Source organism: Telopea speciosissima, chromosome 10, assembly GCF_018873765.1.
Source record: "Telopea speciosissima isolate NSW1024214 ecotype Mountain lineage chromosome 10, Tspe_v1, whole genome shotgun sequence".
In the NCBI taxonomy this organism is placed as follows: domain Eukaryota; kingdom Viridiplantae; phylum Streptophyta; class Magnoliopsida; order Proteales; family Proteaceae; genus Telopea; species Telopea speciosissima.
Window position 1 is genome coordinate 1607091 of NC_057925.1, and position 24881 is coordinate 1631971.

At 37.7% G+C, this 24881-nt stretch overlaps 1 protein-coding gene and 1 pseudogene across 1 annotated transcript; both read right to left on the reverse strand.

Moving 5' to 3' along the window:
• Positions 1-298: 298 nt before the first annotated feature.
• Positions 299-11249, reverse strand: LOC122642876 (protochlorophyllide-dependent translocon component 52, chloroplastic). Its single transcript, XM_043836481.1, has 7 exons — positions 10712-11249; positions 5977-6164; positions 3716-3805; positions 3422-3605; positions 3069-3266; positions 842-1029; positions 299-687 (listed from the first exon to the last, which is right to left on the reverse strand). Exons 1-7 carry the CDS (start codon positions 11243-11245, stop codon positions 432-434), a joined length of 1638 nt encoding a protein of 545 aa, XP_043692416.1. The 5' UTR covers positions 11246-11249; the 3' UTR covers positions 299-431.
• The window catches only part of LOC122642885, a 42397-nt pseudogene continuing 17814 nt past the window's right edge, over positions 299-24881 (reverse strand).

Below are 24881 nucleotides of genomic sequence, written 5' to 3' on the forward strand. Positions count from 1 at the left end.
TCACCATAGGTAAAGGAAAACTCAATCCTAAAACTTAGGACTTCAATATTCCCATATAGGCAAGTGCAAACTAAATGATGATCTTAGCTATTCGATATAGGTTTTACAAGGAGAACATTTTCTTCGCATATGAGCTGATGTGCCATGTTTATTTCTACCATTGGATAGATCGTCCATCCTCTATCCTCTAGATTGATTGAATGTCAAATTTAGTGGCCCCTCTCAACTTGTGTCGCACCTAAGAAATTCAATGTTGACATTCATGGACATTTTTATTTAGAAACCAAGTCTTTATACGTTGGATCGTGTATACATAATACAAGTTTTTTCTTGTTGTCATATATACAAAATTCAGTAAGACTTCATACAGTTTTTACTGTACAAATGGAGATATTTTCATGCACTTCCTTGACAGATTTATCATACTTATCTCATTTGAAACCATGGTTGTAATCATGGAAATAGAAATTCTTGTAGATGAAGTGAGACAACCACTTTGACACCACAAAACTTAGCACTGCCATGAAAACCATGGTACTCCGTGCAGTATACGACATTGCACCCTGCTTGACGGCTGCAACAACCCCAATAGAAGCAATAGAGAAAACCTGGAGAGCAACTTCCAACACTTTGAGACCCTTAATTGCCATACTGCAGCTACTGCAATTTACCACATGAGACCAGTACCTAGGACAGAGCATGATAATGATAAGAGGAAGGGTATATGCAACTCCACTGTAAGAAGCAAAGATACTCCTACAGTAAATGGATAATATACTTGGCTACTTAAGTTTATGAACAGAGATCAGCTATGTCATGTTACATGTCCTGCCTGACTTACCTATCCATTAGCTGTTCTTTAGGAGGGGTAGGAGGAAGAGCTCCACTGAACTTGGTACCCCAATCCACTTGACCACCTGAGTACTTTCTCAACCACTTTCTGAAGGCAATAACAAGGTTATCCGATTTTGTTGGCACAAAACATGCCTTTTGCCAATTGGATGAGCCAAGATCATTTATCTTATGTTCCTACAAGCAAACACTGAAGAATCAGGAAAAGGTAACTTGAGTCACAAAGATGTTCCCCTAAAAGAAAAGCTAAGCAATAAAAATCAATAACAGAAACACCATTACAGCCATTCTTATCACTATGTGGATATCATCTTAAAATATCAATCTCTTTTTTTTTTTTCAATAAAAAGAACTAAAATTCAAACATTTGGTGGTGGATGAGGACAATGTCCTAAGTAGATATTGTCCTTTCTTAAATGGGATATTCAACAGAAGAAATTTAATAAACGGTTCTTCATGCAGAGGAAACCGTTATAGCAAAGAATATTTTGAGGGTTCAATGTATTATTACAGCAATTGAAAAAGCGGAAAGAAAAGAAAGATAACCAAGCAGAGAGGGTTTGTGCTTCCAGAGAACCCAATGGAATAGAAAAGTTTGTGGAGTTGAATGCACCTTTCGAGAATATCTCTTTGAAAGATAAACAAAAAATTTTGAGTGATCAGAGTTTTCATGTGTGAATTGTGATAACATGAAAGTGTTGGAGATCTTTTGAGGGCTCAATGCAACCTCACAGTTATAGAAAACGAAAAATATAGAAACATAACCTCACCGAGAACCTAGCACAATCAGAGAGTTTTGTGCTAACAGAGCATGCAATGTGGCAGATAAGTATTGAAAATGAATCCAAATTTTTAGTACATACCTTTGCAAAGATATACAGAAAACCTTAATGCACAGAGTTTTCAGACATCATACTGGTGTAGATAAGTCATTTAGGGCTTATTTTAGTGGAAATAAGCTTTGGGTTGGGTCATTTATGTATTGGGACTTTGATCCCATGGATTTATTTTGTAATTGGCCAATTTAATGAGCCTAAAATCGGGGTAGAAAGTAGGAAAACGGGATTTTCTTCATTGGTTTAGTTAGAGTTCTATTTTGAGTCTATTTTCTATATTATTTCAGTTTCTTAGTCAATTTAGGCTACCTTATTAGTTAAAGGTAGGGTTAGGCCTTTCCTTTTTAGTGTCTAAGTCTATTTTTGAATCTTCTATATAAGTGTATAAGGGAGGTCAGCATTGTATACGAATTTGTTTAATGAAATATTGGCTTTAGCCTTTGTGAAAATCTTGAGATAGATTGAGTGAGATGCCCATCGGTTCTTGATTCCAAACCCTAATCTTTGTTAAATTGAGTTTAAGAGTGCTACAAGCTGTTGGGATTTCTTTCAACTGATTGTCACATCGATTTCTTGAAGATTATTACATCCAAGATCATTGCTGCTTCAACAGGTTACAAATTTTTTTTCTTTTTATTTGTTACTTCAACCAAGGAAATTGTTCCCTCATTTGAGTTTCCATTGTTCCCTTGCTTCCCTTATTTTTAGTTCCCATTGTTCTCTTGTTTCCCTTATTTTTAGTTCCCATTGTTCCCTCATATGATTTTAGTTCTCATTGCTCTCTTTCTTGTTCTTTGGAGATTTTCTATTTGACCCTATCTAGGATTAGACCTACTCAGGTTCTAGTCTTACAATACATACCTAAGACAAGTGGAGAGAGAGAGAGAGAGAGGACAGAAGCAATTTGCTACATCACAAATTGCTATTGAGCAGAAAAATCCTACATGGAAATGAATGACTTCAAGAAAAATAGAGAGCATTTTGGGATGCACATCAGAGATCTACGCCTCAGATTTATATAGCAACAAGACTTCAAAACTGTTGTGCCTCACCAGCAAATGGCAAACCTGTCCTCACGATAATTGTAAGAATCTAGTGCCTTGTAATGCAGTATCCATAACAGCATGTTAGATTTTTACTCTTTGATTTATGGCACAAGTACTGAAGATGAACCATTTAACCCTGGTCCATCTCACAACCATTAACCCTTGCGAAATCTCAGCACTAGTGGAGGTCGGTACAAGGAGTTTGTAAGAAATAAACACGTTATAATCTTCCTTTATTGTGAGTCATGTATTCTGTGGTTCATCATAAGTATTACTAGTAGAGTATATGGAATGCTGGTTTTCCATTATCAATAAATAATATAACAGGAATTACCTCCAAATGGAGAAGATAAAGATCTGAATCCAAGATTAGGTTTTGTCCAATGTGGAACATCCATCTTGGGATAACCTGATCAATCCAAACTCCAAAGTTTCTAGGAAAGGTCCATATCAATCTGCTTTTACCAGGACTGACTGGAATACAAATAAAAATCAGAAGCATTCGCCGCTTTGCCAAATTAGTTGGTTGTTCCTGGACCAATAAAATTACAAATATTAAAGTTGCTATAAAAATGACTGTCGGTAGAAGGCTTACTTAGTTAAGTTGAGTTGAGTTGAATATGAAAGTGACTGAGGATTAAATTATGTGTCATCAATTACTTGGTCCACATCAACGTAATGCATTACCTCCATACCCGCTGATGACAATGATCCATTGCCTTGATTCATACCCAAACTTGGAGAAGCATAAAACACACAAGGTGCTATAAACTTGTTGTATCCTAACTCCTGCTTTGCAAGGAAACCATTTTTATCTAATTCTTGTACATTTATCTCCAATGGTTTTCCTCCTTCTCTGTCAACCTTAGTTGTGGAAGCAATCAAATGTTAGTTCTCAATAAATCTAGCAACTAATGATCATAAAGATGATATATTCTTATATAAAGCTATATAAATAAAGGATTTATCTAAAGTTCTTATCTGGAATTGGCACTTGGAATTCGCATTATTCCATAATGTGCATATGGAACATGAGAAGGGTCCATGAGATTTTCAATCAGAACTTCATACCTGAAAAGCAAATTGTATACTGATCTAAGTACAACATACATGTGAAAGAATTCAAACACAACTTATTTATTAATATACTCCTTTAGCATATTCCCTTTTCTCTTGGTTATTATATACTTCTTCATACTCAATGAAGCCATAGACAGCTACATTTGTATGTCTTGTGTAACAGTATATACTAAAATCCACATTAGGCTAAGCTATTTTACAAGCATTACCAAAATGGAAGTTTCACAGTCCATGATTGACATTCAAATATCCAACTCATTTAATTTTTCTAAGTCACCCAGTCTCTATGTTAGACACATTTTTTTCTGCTTGATTTATTTTTTATTCCTAATCTTTTCCTTGTAGAATTCTCATGAATCAAACTCATATATTAGATTCAGGAATGATAAAATCAGGGTTTAAGTTTTCCTTTTACAGCAATGAAAACATACTTGATTGGCATAACAAACTTGTGAAACAGAAAATTTATTTGATTACCATTGTATCCCACTTTGTTGTATTGGAATTTTTTCTGTTGCCTACTGCATACCCAGTAGGGATGGCAAAGTGTCAGAGACAATACCCATTTATAGGTAAGGATGTAAAGGCCGAAGTAAACAAAACCATTTAAAAAACCTGCCAACCCATACCCAACTGACCAACTTGTTTGTCTTGAAAAAAAAAAACATAGTAAATTGTCATGATTTTGACTGAGAGGGAGGAGCTAAATCTTTATGCTCGATATGCCTTGAAGAAAATTGTAATATTTACTGAAAACTTGCCATCAGATCATATGAAATTCGAATAAACTAAAGGTTTTAATGCTTTCTTATTAATGCAGTCATCATAGAAGTGTTATATATATATATATATATCATGGCAATAATTCGACTGTGGGAAAGCACTTCAAAAAACTGTTGCCACACAACAATCCATGAGAAGTATCCTTTCCCAGGTTAATTATCTGTTATAATCATTTCACACAGAGAAAAATATACAAGCATAAAATATTTAAAATTGGTAAGTAGTAACCAGCAGAAATGTTTGTCGTAAGCTTTTCATACATCTGAGCATACAAATGTTCTCTTTAGCTGCTTTATGAACTATCATTCAATGTAGAAAGCATGTGCTATGGTACATTTGAGGCCACTGTTTGCTCCTGTGTAGTGAACTCACATTACGAAAGCAGAAGAGAAGGAATAAAGTGGAGGTTCTCTTACAAGAGAACAAGCCAGCCAAGACGAAATTACTAAGAGTAGAGATATTCTAAACAAAAAAGTCTTCAGAAGAGGTAGGTTGAATTTACAAACTTTGCAGAGGATCAAAACAGCAACAGCAACACAGATGGGGCTAGATAATAAGTTGTGCTCAAAGAGGGTAATAAAAGGAAAAAAAATAGGGAGTTGAGATGAAGAGGGTGACTGAGCAAGAAGCTAGAGCCTCAAAACACAACTTACAGTTAAGAAGTTCAAATTGAGGAGAAATCTAAGCAGGCCTAGGATCACATTGACACATAACTCCACAATAATAACCTGTGCATAGTATCTGGATGACACAGGATAGGTTCAGTACTCTCCTAATCATCTGTTTAGACTAATTCAGATGCATTGCCATTCATTGTCAAAATGACACTGCAACATGCATTTAGATGATCCTTTTGCCAGGATGTGAAACTAGAGCTGCATATATGTCTTTTAGTTAATTTGGTACTAAGAGGACCCCAACCTTAGCAGCTACTAGTAAAAAACAGAAATTGTAAGTCTAGCCCCAATATGGAAAACCCAAATTACCAGATGATCCTGAAGGTGCCTCCAATCTTCAGCAACTAAAATAGGTTCAAGTTTTTCATTTTGGAATTACCCCTTCCTGCTAGCGCAGTGAGAGCAATGATCAAAAGGGAGACTATCAGGCTTAATGAAGAAACACTTAAATGTATCATGTTTCACTAACAAAAACAGAAAAAAATATATTTTTTTAGGGTATTATTGTGGGAGTGGGGAGGAGAAAAGTGCAGGAGGGATTTGATCCCAGTTCTGTGCTGTGACAAGCAGACTTTACCAGCAGGACAAGCTGGCACCTTCAAAAAAGAAGAAAGATAATCCTCATGGACAACTGTCCTTTTCCCTTCTTGATTTCATGTAGCAGACAGAAAAGTAGAATTCAATTGGCAAATATTCACATACCCATATGGAATATCTCTTGTCCCCATCAAACTTGAATATGATGGATCATCCAACTCTTGAATATATGGAGGCTTTATTTTCAGATGGATGTCCTTGTATTGAGGAGCGGTGCATGGCCAAAACCAAACAATACTGTTCTGCTCAAAACTTGGATAAACAGCTGCACATGCCTTCTTGAATGTGTGGACCTAAACATATTTTCGATAAGGTCAAATGGAGCCATCTGATGGTTGCATATTGAAAGCAAGAAATACCATGAAAATAATTGCAGGAAACAAAGCACAATATATGTCACATTTTTGTTAGTTTTCGGAGGTTTATAATTGCGGAACCACCTCTCTCTCAGTAGTTGCTTATGCCTTTTTTTTTTTTTTAGGGGGGGGGGGGGCACATTTTTTCTTCTCTTTCTCTTGAATATTTTGGTGGTTTTCTGCTTGGTTTAGTATTCTTTTAGAGATTTTACTTGTGACATGAGCAGCTGCCCCGGATCTATAAATCTCCAGATCTAGAGGGTGCTCAGCTGGGGAGCATTAATCTTGGAGAAAAGAAAATAGCAGCTCTTCAGAATGGTTTATCTCTTGTAATATATAATCAGGTCGGTGTTGTAATATGATTTTTAATAGAAGGTTTTGGTGGATTGCCTTTGTTCTGGCAACTGTGTGTGAACACTTAATTCTTGCGTTTCTGAGATTGATTTTCTTGCATACTCTTCTCTAGTTTTGTTTTCACCAACCTTTCACATTGTTGCTACATTACTAATGTTAGTGGGGCTAGGTTGTGATGGTTAAGATGATTTCGAGTACCAAGATTCAGTGTGAATAAATCTTATGGGAAGAACACCTTAACGACTGCAATAAAATTATTCCTCAACTGCTAAGTACTCGGATGAAAATCAAGACTGAAGACAAAGACCTAAAACTATTGCCTTCCCTTCTGCTATCATATGAGCATATCTCATTGCATCTTTTCTCCATGAAAAAAGATAATACAGAAGTTGTAATGAGCTTTCTCTTGAAAATTTTGAGGAAAAGGGCTCCTGTTAACATGGTTAGGAACAAGTTCTGGCAGCACACAGACAAACTGGGTAAGGATTCTAGGAGAAAGGATGGTTCGAAATTAGGGTGAAAATCCAGTAAAAATATTGAAGATCATTCTAGTGATTAGATGGAACACATGAAGAGAAAATCTCCCAAATAAAAGGATAATGGGGGAAAAGTAATGAAATCCTGTGCGCAACTTGCACGGCATTCAAATGGTAATGACTAATGAAAGAGTTCTTATGAAAGCTAGTAATATTTATTCCTCAGAGGAATCTTGATTTTGGTTGTTCTATGTACAAGGGTTAATAAATGCAGCAACAAAATGTAGAACAATCAGCAAATAACAATATAAGACTTATCTTTCTTTCAGAAACGTATCCACTAGTATAAGAGAGTGAACCAATCTTCAGAGCTTCAAAATAATGATTCTGCAGCAATGTAGGGTTGAGTTGTGCCACAGATAACACTCTCCTTAAATGTCCCTTGTTAGTGCACTCCGGATATCTTACATTTCAACCTCCAACATAAAACAAACCCTCTTAGGAAATCACAGATGTGTTGCACTCACTCTCTCGATTACTCAGGGATTCCGAAAGCTATGCTAAAAAATTCAGGAAAAATGAACTAGGAAGAAGAAGACTCAATCTGATAAAACACAGAGGGAGAGAGGAAGAGAGTAGTCTTCCATATGAATTTTGGGCTGTTTGAATGAGGTATTTATAGAGAGGAGGAGACATCCCCAAAGATGGATACTTCTCCTTTAGAACCCTTATCCCTTATAGTTCCCATAAGTATATATAAACTAGTTAGAGTTTCTCCCACTTTCCATGCGGCACTAGAATTACAAGACACTTTTTGCTTTTGACAAAGCAAAGCATGGGTTGGTCAAGGGTTCAAGACTTGAAGATGACAAACCAAACAACCTGGGGAATAGTTTAAAAATACATTTTGAAACTTATTTTTAAAATAGAATACAATAATTCCCCCACAAGTTTAAAAAACAAACAAACAAACAACAACAACAACGGCTTCTCCCTATTAAATGGGGTCGGCTACATGGATCCTGGTTGACCAGGACCGGCTGATTAACAGTCTGACTCAGCCCGACATTTTATAACCCGTGAAAAATCCCTAATAGGCCTCATATACAGGATCATAGATTTGCTGTCAACCTCAAATTGGCATGAATTTTGCACCAATCTGATGGGAATAACTGATGCTCATGACTCACAGGTTTAATATGGTGTATTTAGCTTTCATATGTAATAATTAGAGCGAGCTTGTAACCTATTTCAGAAATATGTGCTTAGAGCCCGGTTAGAACCCATTTCAGATTTTCAAGCAATGAGCCAGTTAGAGCCCATTTAGTGGCAAATGGTGCAACAGCCCATTTAGAGCTTGTTTAGTCCGAATAGTGCTAGCCCGATTAAAGCCCAGAAACCGATCGACTGTTTATAATTGTGTCTATCCATGCTTGCCATATGCAGACCCGACTACCTCTTTGGGTGGTCACCGTGCAAGGGGAAAAATGATGAGGCCCGGTTAGGCTCAACTGAGACTGACTGGGACTGACCGGTTGACACCCCTAGGTTCACCTATGTTCCTTTGTAGATGGACTCCAATCTCCAAAGGTGTTTTATTAATGGGGCTGACATAGTGACCATATTTTTTAAGTCAGTTTTCAACATAGTGCACCTGAGATAGTATAATCTCATTTTCTTTCCTAATGATCTTGATGCCAAGGATTACATAGCCTCTCCCATGTATTTTGTAGCAAAATTTGACATTAGGAGACTTTTAGTTTGTTTCACTATGTGTAGACTAGTTCCCATAATTAACATATCATCTACATATAGTACAATGAATACACCTTTGCCATTATTGAACTTACTATACACACACCTATTGGCATCATTTAAAGGCCAAATTTTCTAAACATCCATGAACTGAGATGGGGACAAGGCTGGTGAAAAATATCCATTTGTAAAAAGAGATGTCACGAGGGTTGACTGACAGGATATGGTTGGTAGGCTAGTTGGCTACACCGATGAGGAAGGTTCAAGAAGTCTAACTTCACCTGTACTGTATAGCATAGTCTATCAACCTAGAGTACGTTCAAGACCAAGAGACACCTCAACTTTCCAGTTTGTGTTTTGACAGTATTTTGAAATATGTGGGGGGAATTGTTGTATTCTATTTAAAAGTAAGTTTGAAAATGTATTTTTAAAAGTATACCCCTTTTTGTTTTGGTTTGTTGTCTTCAAGGCCTGAACCCTTAACCAACCCAAGCTTTGCTTTGTCAAAAGCAAAGAATCTTGTAGTTCTTTAGTCCCACATGGAAAGTGGGAGAAACTCCAACTAATATATTATATACTTATGGGAACTACAAGGTATTAGGGTTCTAAAGGAGAAATATACCACCTTGGGGATGTCCAGGGTTGGATCCGGGGTGCCTTTTATACATGCGCACGCCGAGCCGAGCCAAGCCAGGTCGCTGCAGTATGGTGCAATGAGGTGAAATGAAGTGAGCTTGTGGGCCCACCTATCTTTTTGGTAGAGGTGTTGACTTGGGCTCAATTTTACTTTATATTTTATGCATGGGCTTAAGTTGGGCTTGGGCCCAAACTTATTTATACCGTATGGGATGTGTCTCCATGTAGAGACACATCCAAGGGTACGTATGTTCATTTATACATACAGTCATATACGCACACCATAGTTGTCAAGGCGTCGCCTAGGCGTTCAGGCGCCCTCGCCTACTTGGTGTCACCTTGATTTTTGACCCTCTCCGCCGCCTTGGATCGCCTAGACGTCGTGACAACTATAATGTACACAAGGGTACGTATACCTATGTATACGTCCAGACACACCATTTCCAAAGGTTGTTTTGAGGAGCCATTTCCTCTAATATAAATACCTCATTTGTAGCAGCCGAGAATTCATATTGAAGACTACTCACTTTCTCTCTCCCTAAGTGTTTTATCAAATTGAGTCTTCTTCTCCCTACTTCGTTTTTCTGAATTGTTGAGCATAGCTTTCCGAATATCTAAGTAATCCTCAAAGTGAGTGCAAAACCTTAGTAATCTAAGAGGGTTGATCTATCTTGGAGGTTGAAGCCTAAAGTACCGTAAATGCACTAACAAGGGACGTTTACTTCCTTAAGGAGAGTGTTATCTGTGGCACGCCTCAACCCCACATTGCGACAGCATCAGTGTTTACATTTTGAAGATTGGTTCATTCTCATCTACCAGTGGATGTGTCTCTTCAAGAAAGATAAGTTTTCTATTTTTATTTGATTATTGTTCAGCATATTGTCACTAAAAAAATGCTACATTGACTTATAGTTTCCTGGTACACTATATAACTTCAAAAGTTGATTCTTTGACAGATTGAGTTGTCATTCTACTAATTGGTATGGAGAATCAGAAGAATTAAGCAAGAGTGACCAACTAAATGAATTAAGTTTGTTTAAATTGAGGGAACACTCATCCAATTCAAAGGTATTTCTTCTGCATATATATAAAACTAAATACCAAACTGCACCAGAGATAGATCTTATAAAATACAAAATTTACATTCTCACAGAACAAGAATCCAATTTCAAGACAAACAAGGATAGAAGAGCAGTAAAGTAAAACATAAGAGTTAATAGTGTCGTATGGAATTTAAAACAGTTTGGTTTGAGGATTTGTTACTGGAGGACCATCCGGTGGGGCTTGAGGAATGAGCTTGCAGTCACCAGCGCCATTGAAGCACCACCCATGGTACACGCACTGCAATCGACCCCACTGATCGATCCGTCCTTCTGAGAGTGGCGCCAAACGATGCGGGCAACTGTCATCGAAGACCTGCCATTTCCCCTCAATGCGATCCCACCACACCACAACGTCGAGACCCATCACCCTCTTCGCATGGGGAACCCTCTTGTCCAGGTCACACACAGGTGCAAGGGGATACCAATTCGACAACCAGTCGAATTTCTCTTCTTCTCCGCTAGTTTTAATTTCTGCCTCTGGTGCAGGTGCGTCTGATGTGTCAGCCGAAACAGTCGAAAAAAGGGTTGAGGAAAGCTTGAATTTCGACTTGTTCCTGCAAATGGATGAGAAGGGCGAAATGGGTCGTAGACTGGAGGGACGATGCCATTTGGGTTTCTCGAACGGAGGAGGCTTGTTTTGGATCGTTGAGATACACGAAGACGACGGCAATGACACCAATCCCACTAATTCCATGACTGCCACCGCCGCAGTTATCGAGAATTCTTGCAGTGAATTTCGATGCAATCTCTCTCTCTTTATATATATCGGAATTTGTGATTATCCGTTGCGCCACGTTGTATTTCTGTATCCCGGCAGTTTTTAAACTTACCAACCGTCTGTTTACTTTGAGCTAAAAAATTGGAATCGGCTCGATCGGTCGAATCGTCCCATTTAGATCTGAGCGGCCAATTCTAGGGTTTTTTACACTGATTCAATTCTGATTTAATCTAATTCGATCCAATCCAATCCAAATCAAAGAGGTTATGGGAAGGAGCCTGTTCCCACTCCTATGTGGCCGCATGGCAGATCATATGGGGGCTATTTAGCAGACGGTGTTAGTCTCCATTAGAGGTAATTCAAACCTCTTCTAATGCTTTCCAAGAATTTTATGAATCTCAGAGTTCTTTTGTTGTACAATCTCCATCGGTGACCCTTTCTTTATCAGTGGTTTCTGGAGAATTCTCATATCAGGCTTGGACAACTCAGTTCCACGACTCAAATTTTTTGTGATGCTAGTTTACTTTCTAACTCTGCTACGGGTGGTGTTGGCATTATTTGTTTAGATTTTTTAGGCCGACCCATTCATGTTGTTTCGATTCCAATGAGTTTTGAGGATATTGCTACTGGGGAGGCTATAGCTATCCACTCTTCTCTATTAGAGTGTATCAGAGGGCTATGACAATATTGTTATTGCATCTGATAATAAGGAGATTATCACTTACTTGCAAGCTAGGCTATCTGTGTCTCCTCTTCGCATCCGCGGCATCCTGGAGGATATTGTTCATTTTCTATTTATCTTGACACATGTACTTTCACTTATGTTCCAAGGGAAAATAACAGTTGTGTTGACTCCCTGTCAAGGAGGGCACTATCGGTAACGTGCAATGGTGTGACCCATTTCCGATCCATGGCTTGTTGATCTATGTAATCTTCAGCCATGAGCTTTCACATTTTCAGATCGGCCATATCGGCCTTGTATTGATATTCATTGTGACTAATATCAATACCTGATAGATCTGAATTGGCCGATATGTTATGGACATCCTTTTTTATGTGAAAAATTGGCTTTTTGATCCAATATCGTCCCGATACAAACCCGATATGGCCGATACATATCAGTATTACCATCGCCGGCAACCGATACCAATGTCTATACCGTGAACTACATCCATGTGGTCGACCATATATGGCATTACTCTAGTTTTTCAATAATTCCTATTGAATTTCCTTCCCTAAGCTTTATAAACATTTGTAAAACTCTTATAATGATAATTGGAGATATCAAATTGTTCCAAATAGAGAACAGATCCGAATGTCTCTCAAGGGAAATTGATGAACCAACTTGCTTGAGAGACATTTAGATCTGTTCTCTGCACCCCAGTGAATGGAGAAGAGAACTCAACTCATCTTGTTAGAGACATTGATGAACCCCACTGAATTCCATAAGACGACAGGTTTCCCTTGAAGCAACATAAGCAACAGAAGTACAAAACCAACTCTTCATACGTTGGTTTCATATAAACAAAATTCAGCAAGACTTCATACAGTTTTTACTGTACTAATGGAGATATTTGCATGCACTTCCTTGAAAGATTTATAATGCATCTTCTCTATTTGAAACCATGGTTGTAATCATGGAAATAGAAATTCTTGTAGATGAAGTGAGACAACCACCTTGACACCACAAAACATAGCACTGCCATGGAAACAATGATGCTCCGTGCAGTATACGACATTGCACCCTGCTTGATGGCTGCAACAATCCCAATAGAAGCAATAGAGAAAACTTGGAGAGCAACTTCCAGCCTCTTGAGACCCTTAACTGCTGCACTGCAGCTACTGCAATTCACCACATGAGACCAGTACCTAGGACAGAGCATGATACTGATAAGAGGAAGGGTATATGCAACTTCATTGTTAGCTTGATAGAGAAGCATAGATACTCTTACAATAAATGCATTATAAACATGAATATTTAAGTTTTGTGAACAGAGATCAGTCATTTACACACACACCCCCCCCCCCCCAAAAAAAAAAAAAAAAAAAAAACCCAGAGATCAATTATGTCAGATTACATGTCGTGCATGATTTACCTATCCATCAGCTGTTCTTTAGGAGGGGTAGGGGGAAGGGCTCCACTGAACTTGGTACCCCAATCCACCTGACCACCTGAGTACTTTCTCAACCACTTTCTGAAGGCAATAACAAGGCTATCTGATTTTGTTGGCACAAAACAAGCCTTTTGCCAATTGGATGGCCCAAGATCATCTATCTTACGTTCCTACAAGGAAACACTGAAGAATCAGGAAAAGGTAACTTGAATCACAATGATGTTTTCCCTTAAAAAAAGCTAAGCAATATAAATTAATAACAGTGACAGCATTACAGCTATTCGTATTGCTATAAAAAAAAAGGGCGTACCCAGTGCACGAGGCTCCCACAACTTTGGGGTCTGGAGAGGGTCACAATGTACGCATCCTTACCCTTGCTTTGTGGAGAGTCTGTGTCCCGACTCAAACCTGCGACCATTAGGTCGCAATGGAGCAACCTTACCGTTGCATCAAGGCCGGCCCTCTTTTATCACCATGTGGATATCATCTTAAAATATCAACCTCTTTTTTTTTAATAAAATAAAACCAAAATTCAAACATTTGGTGGTGGATGAGAAAATTTCTTAAGTAGATATTGTCCAGTTCTTAATGGCATATTCAAAGGATGAAAGTTTAGTAAATGGTTCTCCATGCAGAGGAAATATCAATAAATTTAAAACATTAAAGTGAAGAATAACTAAATTAGGTTTACCACTATAGCATATCACACTTAATAGAAACCAGAACCAAGAAGGTGAGAAGAAGATGGGGGAAGAGAAGATCGAGAACTGTCGAATATGATAGTCTCCCTCATATTGTATCTATTTATACTCAACTGTTTACATTAAAGTGAAACTCCTAATCAGATTAGGACTCTGAATTACAATAGGAAAATAGAAAAGAACTAAACTAGGAAACTAGAATTAGAGACTCCAACTAGGACTAGGAGAACATAACTCAAACACAAAATAGGAGAGACTCCCAAGGAGGAGGGAATCTTAACTAGAATAAGGGAATATTCTAATCGAGATTCCTCCTTCTCCTAGGAGCTCAATATCTTCAACACTCCCCCTCAAGCTGGAGCGTACAAATCACCTAGACCCAACTTGGAACAACTCTGATGAAACGTAGGTCCTAACAACGGCTTTGAAAATATATCACCAAGTTGATTGGTAGTAGAGAAAAATGGAGTAGCAATTAATTGCTTCATAACAACATCTCGAACAAAGTGACAATCAACCTCAATGTGCTTGGTCCTCTCATGAGATACAAGAAAACTGGCAATACAGATAGCGGCTTGATTATCATAAAACATCTGCATAGGTTGAGTGATGGGAAATCTCAACTCCTGGAGCAAAGACTTTACCCACATCAACTCAGTCGTAGTATGTGCCATCGCTCGGTACTCAGCTTCAGCACTCGACCGAGCAACGGTGGTTTGTTTCTTGCTTTTTCAGGTGACCAAATTACCACCTACAAAAGTACAATAACCAGTAGAAGAACGCCAATCACCATCAACATTAGAAAATCCAACCAAATTAGCATTCTGATTAGGCCGATAAATAAGGCCCTTACGAGGTGCACTTTTCAGATACCGCAACACACGAAAAGCAGCATCCCAATGAATTTTCTTTGGACATTGCACAAATTGACTAATAACTCCAATGGTAAAGGATATATCTGGGCGAGTGACAATAAAATGAATAAGTTTGCCAACTAATCTTCTATACCGAAGAACATCTGAAAAATCCTCATTCTTAATGGACCCAAGTTTTTTATGGGGGTCCATGGGAGTATTTGCTAGTTTGGAAGCAAGCATTCCATGTCAATCAGAAGGTCAATTAAGGACATATTTCCTTTGAAATTTTCATTAAGAAGCCCGTAAAAGTACTCTTTTGACCTCTCTTCAATGTTCTCATCCCTAATAATTACTCTGTCATCCTCACTTTTAATATATCTAACATGGTCTAAATCTTTGGTCTTCCTTATTCTCATCATCCCACCACCAAGTCTCCCTAAGAGCATGTCGTATACCTTTCATTTACCCTAGAACCTCTTTAGCAACCTTCTTTATATAAACCTTCATCTCGTCCCACATTGTATTGGAGTTACCCTCAAGGTCCCACTTTCCTTGAGTGACTACTTTATTCATAAATGGGATCAAAGACTCTCCTTTTACTGTCCACCACCTTATCTTAGGGCAGATAGCTAGGCTCCCATATCCTACGCTTTTGTGTAGTGAGGCACATGTCCAAGAACACCATTCTATGTTGAGTAGTTGTGGTCTCCCCAGGAATAACCTTACAAAACAATCTATCGAACCTTCCTGTTAGGAAGAAATCTATTTGGCGGGTATGATGCCCACTTTTGTAGGTGACTAGATGTTCCTCTCTTTTTGAAGAAGGTGTTCACAATGGAAAGATCATAAGCTACTGCAAAGTCTAAAATTGATACTTCCTCCTCATTCCTTTCTCCAAACCCATAGCCTCCATGAACACTTTCATAGCCTCTACGTTCTCTTCCGACATGCCCATTCAGATCACCCTCTTTAATAATCTTTTCTCCCTGACAAAAGTCTTGAACTAATCCATCCATTTGTTCCAAAAATTATAATTTGCTACTTTCATCCAATCCTACTTGGGGTGCGTAGGTGCTAATAATATTGATAACCTCTTTCTCCAACACTTTTAACATCCATCACATCATCCTTTAGATATTTATCTACTACTATACCTACTCAGCCTATTACTTTGGCCTCCCGAATAACAAAGCTTAACGTCATCCAACACCTTAGCTTTTTCACCCTTCCATCTTGTCTATTGAATACAGGCAATGTTAACTCTTCTTCTCTTCATATTATCTATCAATTCTAGACTCTTATCTATTAAAGATCCAATATTCCAACATGCTAATCTAATCCTATGCTTATGGACTAAGTTTTTAACACGCACTTGACCACTGTGTGTGCGTCCTTGCCTACTTGATACTGCATCCAGGTAGCGATGCGGCGCGTCGCTTATAGGGAATGCCCTAGAAGAAGGTTGATAGGCCATGATACTATAGTATTAACTACTCATGAAAAAGGATCCATGGAATAGGAGATTGAATGAATATAATCAGTAGGTGCCGGCTACCTACCTGACACACCAAGAAAATAAATATAAAAATATATAGGGTAATAGGATAATTAAGAGAAAAGGGAACTTATTGCATTAAATAGATAATCTCAACTCTTTAAACAGGCACATACCAGGTGCAAAGTCGCCTGGAGATCAGAAAAAGATATCTCACAACTCATGCCAACATATAGAGAAAAGTGTAACCTCATACCAAGACAAGTGAAGAGAGAGAGCATAGTAAATGAGGATGAAAAAGCAATCTGTCACATCACAAATTGCTATTGCGCAGAAAATTCCTACTTCGAAATGAATGACTTAAAGATACACAGGCCAGGAAAACTCAGCAATGCTTCTGCCGGAAATGAAAGCCAATTGGTTGGGACTGACACGGAGGGGACAACAAGCTGAAGCCGATTTGCCAAAATTTTGGCAATGAATGTGTAGGGAAGATTACAGAGGGAGATCGGCCTAAAGTCAGACAAGGAAGAGGTGCCATCTTTCTTTAGGATGAGACAGGAAAGTTTGGTTGATTTTTGGGAGCTGGCTGTGATTAAAGAAAAAGCTACGGATAGCTTTGACAAGATCATCTTTTAGGATGTCCCAGCAGAACGAGAAAAAACCCATACTAAATCCATCGGAGCCAGGGGCCTTATTGGATTTGAGGGAGAGGACCGCTTTGAGAATTTCATCTTCTGAGGGGATAGATTGGAGGTAATCCATAAGGGAAGAAGGGACAAATTTATTGATAAGGCTAAGAGGAAGGGGGGGGGGACAGAACAGAGAAGAGAAGTAGGAAATGGCTTCCTTCTTGATGTCATGGGCAAAAATAAGCGGAGGGCCGTCCTGGGAGAGGAGCAAAGGAATAGAATTGAAGTTAGTGCGGGCTTTCAAGGAGCAGTGGAAATATGCGGAATTAGAGTCACCAAGCTCGAGCCATAATTATGTAAGAAACTAGTGCCTTGTAATGTAGTATACATAAGAGCATGTTAGATTGTTACTCTTTGATTTATGGCACAAGTACTGAAGATGAATTATTTAACCCTGGTCCATCTTACAATCAGATTGACCCTTGCGAAATCTCAGCACTTGTGGAGGTCAATACAAGAAGTTTGTAAAAAGCAAACAAGTTATAATCTCATTTATTGTGAGTCATGCATTTTTTGATTCATCATAAGTATAACTAGTAGGACTACATGGAATAATAGAGTTCATCTTTGGTAAATAATATAACAGGAATTACCTCCAAATGAAGAAGATAAAGATCTGAATCTATAATTAGGTTTTGTCCAATGTCGAATATCCATCTTGGTATAACCTGATGAATCCAAACTGCAAAGTTTCTAGGAAAGGCCCATATTAATCTGCTTTTACCAGGACTGACTGGAATACAAATAAAAATCAGAAGCATTTGCCGCTCTGCCAAATTAGTTGCCTGGACCAATGAAATTACAAATATGAAAGTCGCTATAAAAGTGACTGTTGGCAAAGCTTAGTTGAGTTGAGATGAATATGAAAATGACTGAGGATTAAATTATGTGTCAACAATTACTTTATCCAAATCAACATATCAACCTAATGCATTACCTCCAATCCTGCTGCTGACAACGAAGAAAAATAAAACACACAAGATGCTATAAACTTGCTATAACCCATCTCGTGCTTTGCAAGGAAACCATTTTTATCCAATTCCTGTATATTCATCTCCAATGGTTTTCCTCCTTCTCTGTCAACCTTAAATGTGGAAACTATTAAATGTTAGCTCTCAATAAATCTAGAAATTGATGATCATAAAGGTTGATATATACATAAAGAGTTCTAAATAAATAAAGGGTTTATCTAAAGTTCTTATCTGGAATTGGCGCTTAGAACTCGCATTATTCCATGATTGGCACTTGGAGCTCGCATTATTCCACGATGTCGCAATATTCCACGATGTGCATATGGAAGATGAGAAGGATCCATGAGATTTTCAATCAGAACTTCATACCTGAAAAGCAGATTGTATACTGATCTAAGTACAACATACATGTGAAATAATACAAACACAACTTATTTATTATACACCTTTAGCATATCCCTTTTCTCTTAGTTATATAATTACATCTTCATACTAAGCTAATAAATTATGTATCAGTGTGAACTGTCACTCAGTGAAGCCATAGACAGCTACATTTGTATGTCTTGTATAACAGTAGATACTAAAATCCGCGTTAGGCTAAGCTATTTTACAAGCATTACCAACATGGAAGTTTCACAGTCTATGATTGACATTCATACATCCAACCGATTTAATTTCGGTAATTTACTAGTCTATATGATACGAACATTTTTCTGTTTGATTTGTTTTTTTATTCCTTTCTCAGCAATGAAAACATTCCTACTCGGTTTAACAAAATTAAGAAACAAAAAATTTCTTTGATTACCTGCTGCATACCCAACGGAGATGGCAAAGGGTCAGGGACAGTACCCATTTATTGGTAAGGATGAAAAGGGCCAAAGAAACCAACCCATACCCAACTGACCAACCTGATATTGACAACTTCCCATCAATTCATTCAATATTTGAATAAACTAAAGGTTTTGAAGGTTTCTCTTTAATCCAGTCATCATAGAAGTTTAAAACAAAAATATATTCACGCTATCTTAACAGAAGTTTGACTCTGAGAAAGCACTTCAAAAGAACTGTTGCCACACCACAATCCATGGGAAGTATCCTTTCCCAGGTAAATCATTTGTCATAATCATTGCACAAAGAGAAAAAAAAAAAAAATAAACAAGCATAAAAATAGTTAAAAATTGTAAGTAGTAAGCAACAGAAATGTTTGTTGTAAACTTTTCATACATCTGGACATTTAAATGCTCCATTTTATCTGGCTTTATGGACCTATTATATGACGACAGAAGCAAGTGCTATGATGCATTTGACGCCCGAGTTTCATCCTGTGTAGTGGACTCACATTAAGAAAGCTAAAGAGAATGCATAGAATTGGAGGTTCTCTTAAAAAGGACCGAGCCAGCAGAGACGAAATTTCTAAGGGTAGAAGATATTCTAAACCTCGGAAAGAAGAGGCTTTAAGATTAGTATCACGAAGACAGAGTATATGAAGTGGAGAGGTGCGTCTGGAGTGCTGTGTGACCGATGTATTCCTTTAAAGCTTAGAGGAAAGTTTCATAGGACTGTTGTACGATCGGCTATGACGTATGGGGTAGAATGTTGGGCAGTGAAGAAGTGTCATATTGAGAAGCTGTGTAGCAGAGATGAAGATATTAAGATGGATGTGCAGAAAAACTAGGAAGGATAAAGTAAGGAATGAATGTATTAGAGCTGACTTGAGAGTTATCCCGATCAATGAAAAGATCCGAGAGATTCGTTTGAGGTGGTATGGTCATGTTCAACGGAGGCCTAGGGACACCCCAGTAAGGAGTGATATGATCCCGATTGAAGTAGCTAAAAGAGCTAGGAGCAGGCCTAAAATGACCATAGGAGAAGTTCTGAGGAAGGACATGCATAGTCTAGATCTTGTTCCAAGTATGACCTCAGATAGAGCCTATTGGAGAGCAATGATCCATATAGCAGACACCCCATTTAGTTGAGATTCTCCTGACTTGCTGGGCTGCGCATCTTTCCTCTTACTTTAATGTTTCATCTTTCATTTTTCCTATACTTTCTATCTTTCATTTGTCATTTTTTCATTTTTCATTTCCCATTCCTCTTTTCCTATCTCTTCATTCTCCTTTCTTGTGTAGACCTCAGTTTTCCCCACCTTGTTTTGTTTGGATCCATGTAGCCGACCCCATTAAGTTGGGATAAGGCTGAGTTTGTTGTTGTTGTTGTAGAGATATTCTAAACAAACAAGTCTTCAAATGAGGTAGGTTGAATTTACAAACTGCACAGCGGATCAAAACAGCAACACAGATGGGACCAGCTAGTAAGTTATGCTCCAAGAGGGTGATAAAGTAACTAGGAAGTTGAGGGGAAGAGGGTGTATTAGTGATTGAGTAAGAAGCAATAGCCTCAGAACACTACTTACAGTTAAGAAGTTTAAATTGATTTGAGGTAGAAAGACCATAAATTGAGGAGAATCTAACAAGGCCAAGGATCACATTGACAAATAACTCCACAATGATAACCAGTACAAAATCTCTGGATGACAAAGGATAAGTTCAGTACTCTCCTAATCATTTGTTTAGACTAGTTCAGATGCACTGTCATTCAGTGTCAAAATGACACTGCACATGCATTTAGATGATCCTTTTGCCAGGATTTGAAACTAGAGCTGCAGATATATGTCTTTTAGTTAATTTGCTACTAAGAGGACTCCAACCTTAGGAATCACTGGTAAAAAACAGAAATTGTAAGTCCAGTCCCCAATATTCAAATCCAAATCGATCACCAGATAATCATGAAGGTGTCTTCAATCTTCAGTAGCTAAAACAGGTTCAAGTTTCTCTTTTTGGAAGTACCCCTTCCAGTTAGCACAGCAAGAGCAATGATCCAAAGGGAAACAAACTATCACACTTAATGAGGAAACACTTAAATGTATTATGTTTCACTAACAATATATATATTTTTTAGGGTATTATTGTGGGAGTGGGGAGGAGAGAAATGCAGGAGGAATTTGATCCCAGCTCTGTGCTGTGACAAGCAGACTTTACTAGCAGGACAAGCTGGCACTTTCAAAAAAGAAGAAAGTTAATAATTCTCATGGACATAACTGTCGTTTTCCCTTCTCGATTTCATGAAGCAGCAGACAGAAAAGTAGAACTCAATTGGCAAATATTCACATACCCATATGGAAGATCTCTCGACCCCATCAAACCTGAATATGATGGATCATTTAATTCTTGAATATATGGAGGCTTTATTTTGATATGGATGTCCTTGTACTGAGGCGCGGTGCTTGGCCAAAACCAAACAATACTGTTCTGCTCAAAACTTGGATAAACAGCTGCACATGCCTTCTTGAATGTGTGGACCTATACATATTGTCGATAAGGTCAAATGAAGCCATCTCTGATGGTTGCATATTGAAAGCACGAAATACATTGAAAATAACTACAGGAAACTAAGCACAATACATGTCACATTTTTGTCAGTTTTAGGAGGTTTCTAATTGTGGAACCACCCCGTTTAGAATGTTAAACTGATTAATGCTAAATCTTATTAAAAGCATTTTTAGTTAAGAAATTTTTTTTATTATAACTAAAATTGTGAAATAAGAAGTTGTAACTTTATTTTTTTTTCCCATTTTAAGATGGGAATTTTCTTATTGATAGTTTGACACCTTGAATTGTAACCTTATTTTTTTGTCATTTCAGTATTATCACAATTATTTTTCAATGAAAATAATAATGTCATTTTACATGCGTATTCAATAATTGTGTATGACAATGAAACATTTTCATAATCATGTGTCACTTTTAACTTATTTTTTAAAATCCTTTTTATATGTCCTATCTTAAAGATTGGGAATAAGACAAGGCCGGGGCAATTAAAAGAAGATGTCAAGATATAGCTATGACCTATAGATGTGTCATTTAGGCACTTCCTTTAAGATAACACTTTTTTTTTTTTTTCAATGAGGGTACATCCTGTTATTTCATATAAAACTACATTAAATAACTTATTTTTCTTAACGGTGCATTAAATAACTTTTGGAATTAAGATAAAGGGCAATTAAAAGTAGGTTACAACTTCCTAGTCCACCACCTTGGTGACAACATGTTGATCCCTTGCCTTTTATGGGAAAAAAATCTTCACTATGCCAGAGTAGGGATTCCTTCCCGCAAAATCATGGGGTTACAACATATATACATACATACATAAAGGTAACAATCAAAAGATGAAAAGGTGGAAATTGAGACTTGAGACTTGGAGTGATGCAACTAGGTCCTTTTCATTTCTAATTTGTTTCAAGTTAAGATGAGTTTTTTCTAGGCACAAACCACATAAAGAATATTTAAAGTATTATGTTTTTACAGAAGTTTTAATTGAGAGTTTCCCTTTTCATGTGGTTTCTAGTTTTTACATGGACAAAAGTAGTCTTAGAAAGAGTTACAGGACATGCCCCTCTTTAGGGACTCTTTCTTGTTTACCTTTTTTGTTTTAATTTGGAAATTAATGCAAGGGGAGTAAAAAAAAAAAAAAACAACACACACCAAAAAAAAAGACCCACAAAATGATGAGATACACATCCGAAAACTATCAAATTGGAAAATCAGACCATTTGACTAACACATTCTTCTAGAGTATCAAGTGAATGAGCAAGAGTTTGTCGGATTGGTCTCCATTAGAGGTAATTGACACCTCTTCTCATGTTTTTCAAGAATTTTATGAATCTCAGAGTTCTTTTGTTGTACAATCTTCATCGGTGGTTTCTAGAGAATTCTCACACCAGGCATGGACGACTCAGATTTTTTGTGATGCTAGTTTTCTTTCTAACTCTTCTACGGTTGGTGTTGGCATTATTTGTTTGGATTTTTTAGGCCGACCTATTTATGTTGTTTCGATTCCAATGAGTTTTGAGGATATTACTATTCGGGAGACTATGGCTATCCGCTCTTTTCTGTTGGAATGCATATCAAAGGGCTATAACAATATTGTTATTGCATCTGATAATAAGGAGGTTATCACTTGCAAGGTGGGCTATATGTGTCTCCTCTTCGCATCAGTGGCATCCTGGAGGATATTGTTCATTTTCTACTTATCTTGATACATGTACTTTCACTCATGTTCCAAGGGGAAATAACAATTGTGTTGAGTCCCTGTCAAGGAGGGCGCTATCGGTAACGTGCGATGGTGTGACCCATTTCCGCTCCATGGCTTGTTGATCTATGTAATCTTCAACCATGAGCTTTCACATTTTCAGATCGGCCATATCAGCCTTGTATTGATACTCACTGTGACTGATATCAATACCTGATAGATATGAATTGGCTGATATGGTATGGACATCCTTTTTTATGTGAAAATTTGGCTTTTTGATCCAATATCGTCCGGATACAAACCCGATATGGCTGATACATATTAGTATTGCCATTGCCGACAACCGATATCAATGTCTATACCGTAAACTACATCCATGTGGCTGACCATATCTGGCATTACTCTAGTTTTTCAATGATTCCTATTGAATTTCGTTCCTTAAGCTTTATAAACATTTGTAAAACTCTTATAATGATAATTGGAGATATCAAATTGTTCCAAACAGAGAACAGATACGAATGTCTCTCAAGGGAAATTGATTAACCAACTTGCTTGAGAGACATTTGGATCTGTTCACTGCACCCCAATGAATGGAGAAGAGAACTCAACTCATCTTGTTAGAGACATTGATGAACCCCGCTGAATTCCATAAGACGACAGGTTTCCCTCGAAACAACATAAGCAACAGAAGTACAAAACCAACTCTTCATACGTTGGATCATGTATACATAATATAATTTTTTTCCTTGTTTTCATATAAACAAAATTCAGCAAGACTTCGTACGGTTTTTACTGTACTAATGGAGATATTTGCATGCACTTCCTTGAAAGATTTATAACGCTTCTCTATCTGAAACCATGGTTGTAATCATGGAAATAGAAATTCTTGTAGATGAAGTGAGACAACCACCTTGACACCACAAAACATAGCACTGCCATGGAAACAATGGTACTCCGTGCAGTATACGACATTGCACCCTGCTTGATGGCTGCAACAATCCCAATAGAAGCAATAGAGAAAACCTGGAGGGCAACTTCCAGCATCTTGAGACCCTTAACTGCTACACTGCAGCAACTGCAATTCACCACATGAGACCAGTACCTAGGACAGAGCATGATAATGATAAGACGAAGGGTATATGCAACTTCATTGTAAGCCTGATAGAGAAGCATAGACACTCTTACTGTAAATGTAGTATAAACATGAAAATTTAAGTTTGTGAACAGAGGAGATCAGTCATTTACCCCAAAAAAGAATTAAAAACAGAGATCAGTTATGTCATATTACATATCCTGCATGATTTACCTATCCATCAGCTGTTCTTTAGGAGGGGTAGGGGGAAGGGCTCCACTGAACTTGGTACCCCAATCCACCTGACCACCTGAGTACTTTCTCAACCACTTTCTGAAGGCAATAACAAGGCTATCTGATTTTGTTGGCACAAAACAAGCCTTTTGCCAATTGGATGGGCCAAGATCATTTATCTTACGTTCCTACAAGGAAACACTGAAGAATCAGTAAAAGGTAACTTAAATCCCAATGATGTTTTCCCTTAAAAAAAAGCTAAGCAATATAAATTAATAATAGTGACACCATTACAACTATTCTTATCGCTATAAAAAGAAGAGCATACCCAGTGCACGAGGCTCCCGCTATTGCGGGGTCGAGAGAGGGTCACAATGTGCGCATCCTT